The sequence below is a fragment of the Micropterus dolomieu genome, linkage group LG23 (genome assembly GCF_021292245.1).
Source record: "Micropterus dolomieu isolate WLL.071019.BEF.003 ecotype Adirondacks linkage group LG23, ASM2129224v1, whole genome shotgun sequence".
Classification (NCBI taxonomy): Eukaryota; Metazoa; Chordata; class Actinopteri; order Centrarchiformes; family Centrarchidae; genus Micropterus; species Micropterus dolomieu.
Window position 1 is genome coordinate 2,434,619 of NC_060172.1, and position 3,090 is coordinate 2,437,708.

General features: G+C 39.5%; 1 protein-coding gene across 4 annotated transcripts in view; it reads left to right on the forward strand.

Moving 5' to 3' along the window:
• The first annotated feature begins 321 nt into the window (after positions 1-321).
• fbxo7 (F-box protein 7) overlaps positions 322-3,090 on the forward strand; it is a 6,796-nt gene continuing 4,027 nt past the window's right edge. Inside the window, exons 1-4 of one of the 4 annotated variants that reach the window (XM_046041153.1) lie at positions 322-450; positions 1,395-1,517; positions 1,734-1,940; positions 2,004-2,055. In XM_046041153.1, coding sequence (XP_045897109.1) covers positions 1,396-1,517; positions 1,734-1,940; positions 2,004-2,055 — 381 coding nt within the window. In that variant the 5' untranslated portion in view covers positions 322-450; position 1,395. Of the gene's footprint in view, positions 451-1,394; positions 1,518-1,733; positions 2,056-3,090 lie in introns of all 4 variants that reach the window. The other 3 variants (XM_046041150.1, XM_046041151.1, XM_046041152.1) reach the window with 3 other exon arrangements.

Below are 3,090 nucleotides of genomic sequence, written 5' to 3' on the forward strand. Positions count from 1 at the left end.
ATAACTACATATTGGACTGATATGTTTTAAGACCTTTTATCCTACTTTATTTGTTTCTTTTAAAATCTTATTTATGTGTCCCTTCATATCATCTTTATATTTTTTCTTAATTATGTAGTATGTAAAGAATATTGCCTTGGGTGAACATGTTTAGGTATTCATAAAGGTTCCAAACAGAAAAGAGCAATGAAATCCACTCTAATGAAGGTTTAGGGCCTTTCTGAAAGAGCTATTTTAAAAGTAGCATAAAAATGGGGCTCGGTATTTATTTTACTTTGGTTTTTATTTTGAAAATCTTTTCATCTCTCAAACAGGAAGTTGCCGTGATTAGCTCTGCTAGCTTCACGCCTGCGCTGTCTAGTAGCAGCTGAACTGTTTACAGTGCGACATTTCTGCAAAGTGTCTTAAAACGACCTGGATATTTTCACTTTCATCACTTTAACTTATCATGTAAGTGTTGTTTTCTGTCTTTGAAGCTCTGACTGCTTTTAAATCTCCTAAACCAACCGAAGGTAACGTGAACCAGCAGGTTTTAACTGTAACGCAGCAACTTGTTAAAACGTCAGCTAACGTTCAGAAACGAAAACGAAACATTTCATTTCTGATGAAATAATAAGTCTGATTTTATGTTCATAACTTGTGCTGTATTTCTCCAGTCTGCTTCTGTCTTGTTTTATATATTGTGCTGTAATATTTGGCTAATGTGTTGACGGTTTTGTTGGTTCTAACGTTAGTTAACAGTAATTATAAGTACATTTAATGTGAATTTAGTGCGAAATTACACAAAATACAGTCTGGTGTCAGGCCAAAACAAAGCTGCAGTTCTCCCAACAAGTAAAAACATCGATAATGACTCGTCAAAAAAACGTCGGTGTACCAGGGTCTGGTTCATGACAACATACTTTGTGAATTTGCAGCAGCAGTTTGGGGAAAACCTGCTCCTGTTTGACCACGACATTACTCTAAATCTATTATTTTAATCGTAGAAAATGTTTAGAGATGTTTTACTTGCATCAGGATCTGCATCACACAGCGTTGGGCAGGCAATAGTAGTAGATAAACATACAAAGATGCTCTGTCATCTCTCCACCAAACTCCACTAAGTTTCCATCACATTTTAGGGGCTCAGTTGATGCACGAGCCTACTAAAAAATACGTTAGGAATGAAATGAGAGAAGAAGTATGTTGACTACAACAAACACAGTTACAAAACAACACAGTAACTCATAAACCTGTCTGGTACAATAACTAACTTATAGTATAATTTAGGCTGTAAACCAGTCTTTTGTTTAACTACATCATCGTACGTGTCAGTAAACGTGAGGACGGTTACGGCTGCTCTGTTTGATTGTTCTCGTTAAGTCTGTCCATGTTCATTAATTTGTCGTCCACAGCATGAAGCTGCGAGTTCGGATCAACCGGCAGACCAGCAGGGTGGAGTTACTGGGAGAAGAGCCCAGTTTGACAGAGCTCATTGATCACATCAAGGGGACCGTTTTGCCTTCTCACGGACTCGGGTCAGAACCAGCCCTGAGACGGGACCCACATACTTTATTATAAGCTGTTTCTTATCAAATATGAATAAGTTTTCAGACACACAGTGTAAAATAAAACAATGTTCGCACTGAACTATTTTCACTGGTTTGTTTCACTGATATAATTTATAACCCAGACGTCAGTTGCAGGTCAGATGTTTCCCTGACGTCAGGCGGTGTTTTCTGTTTCTCCCTCAGAGCAGACGCAGAGTTCAGATTGTCTCTGAACGGCTCGGAGTTTCTGTCAGACACCGGTCAGACTCTGTCGTCCTGCGGCATCGTGTCCGGAGATTTGATCTGCGTCGTCCTGCCTGAATCTGCAGCCGCCAGCTCCGCCAACACGACAGCCTGCAGAACAGAGAACCAGAGGCACCAGCAGAACCAGCAGAACCTGCAGAACCAGAGGCAACAGCAGAACCAGCAGAACCTGCAGAACCAGAGGCAACAGCAGAACCAGAAGAACCAGAGGCAACAGCAGAACCAACAGACCCGACAGACCGCTGCCACGACGTCCAGCCAGGTGAGTGGAACCAGTTCATCTGGTGAAAACATACAAAGGTAGAAGAAGTACTCGGATCTTGTACTTGCAAAAACAGTAATACTCCAGTGTAGAAATACACAAAAGTGGAAGTTTTATTATTGAAAAATATACATAAAGTACCAAAAGTAAAAGTAGTACTTATGCAAAATCATAGATATTATTGGATTATATTTATTGATGCATTCATGTGTTCATCCCTTTAATGCTGAAAAGAAAAACATTTTAAATGTAGTGGAGTAGAAGAATAAAGTGGCAGCAAATGGAAATACTAAATAGTACCTCAACATTTTACCTGAGTAAACATTGTTCCTTAGAAATCAGATCACTCGTCACCTTCAGCTGACTAATTTAATAATTGGAGATAAATTAGATCAACGTTAACAAGAAGCAGACTAAATGAAACATCACTCTGTGTTTTTATACAAAAAGTTGTGTTTGTCCTTCAGGGAGAATAGAAGTTTAAAGTATTCTGACACTGTAACATGTCCTCCAGTTTTATTTATTTATTTACTTTTCTAATGAACAAAGTGAAAGAGGTTTGCTGGTGAAGCGTTCAGGTGAATAATTTGATAGAAGAAAGAAATTCGGCCTGAATCTGTCGGGACTCGTCGCGTTTTATGAGAAGAAACCTGAAGTTCAAACAGCTGTCAGTGAAGCTCGGCGTGTTTAATGCCGAGTCAGTCCTCAGATTACAGCCGACTCGGCACCAAACGTGTCTGAGTTTACAGCGTCCCTGTGAAGACCAGCTCCTTCACAGCTTGTTCACCATGTTGCAGGCAGACCCAGGCTACTTGCTGAAGCAGTCATTGCTCAGTGTGGAGGATCCTGACAGTAGAGATGCAACGATTAATCGATCAGTTGGTTGAAAGAAAATTAATCTGCAACTGTTTTATTAATCGTTTCACTCATTTTTTTTAAAGCAAAATGAGAAAATGCTTCTGGCTTCTTCTTCTTGAATGTGAAGATTTGTCGATAATGAAAATAGTCTTTGGCTGCAGCCCTACCTAACAGTCT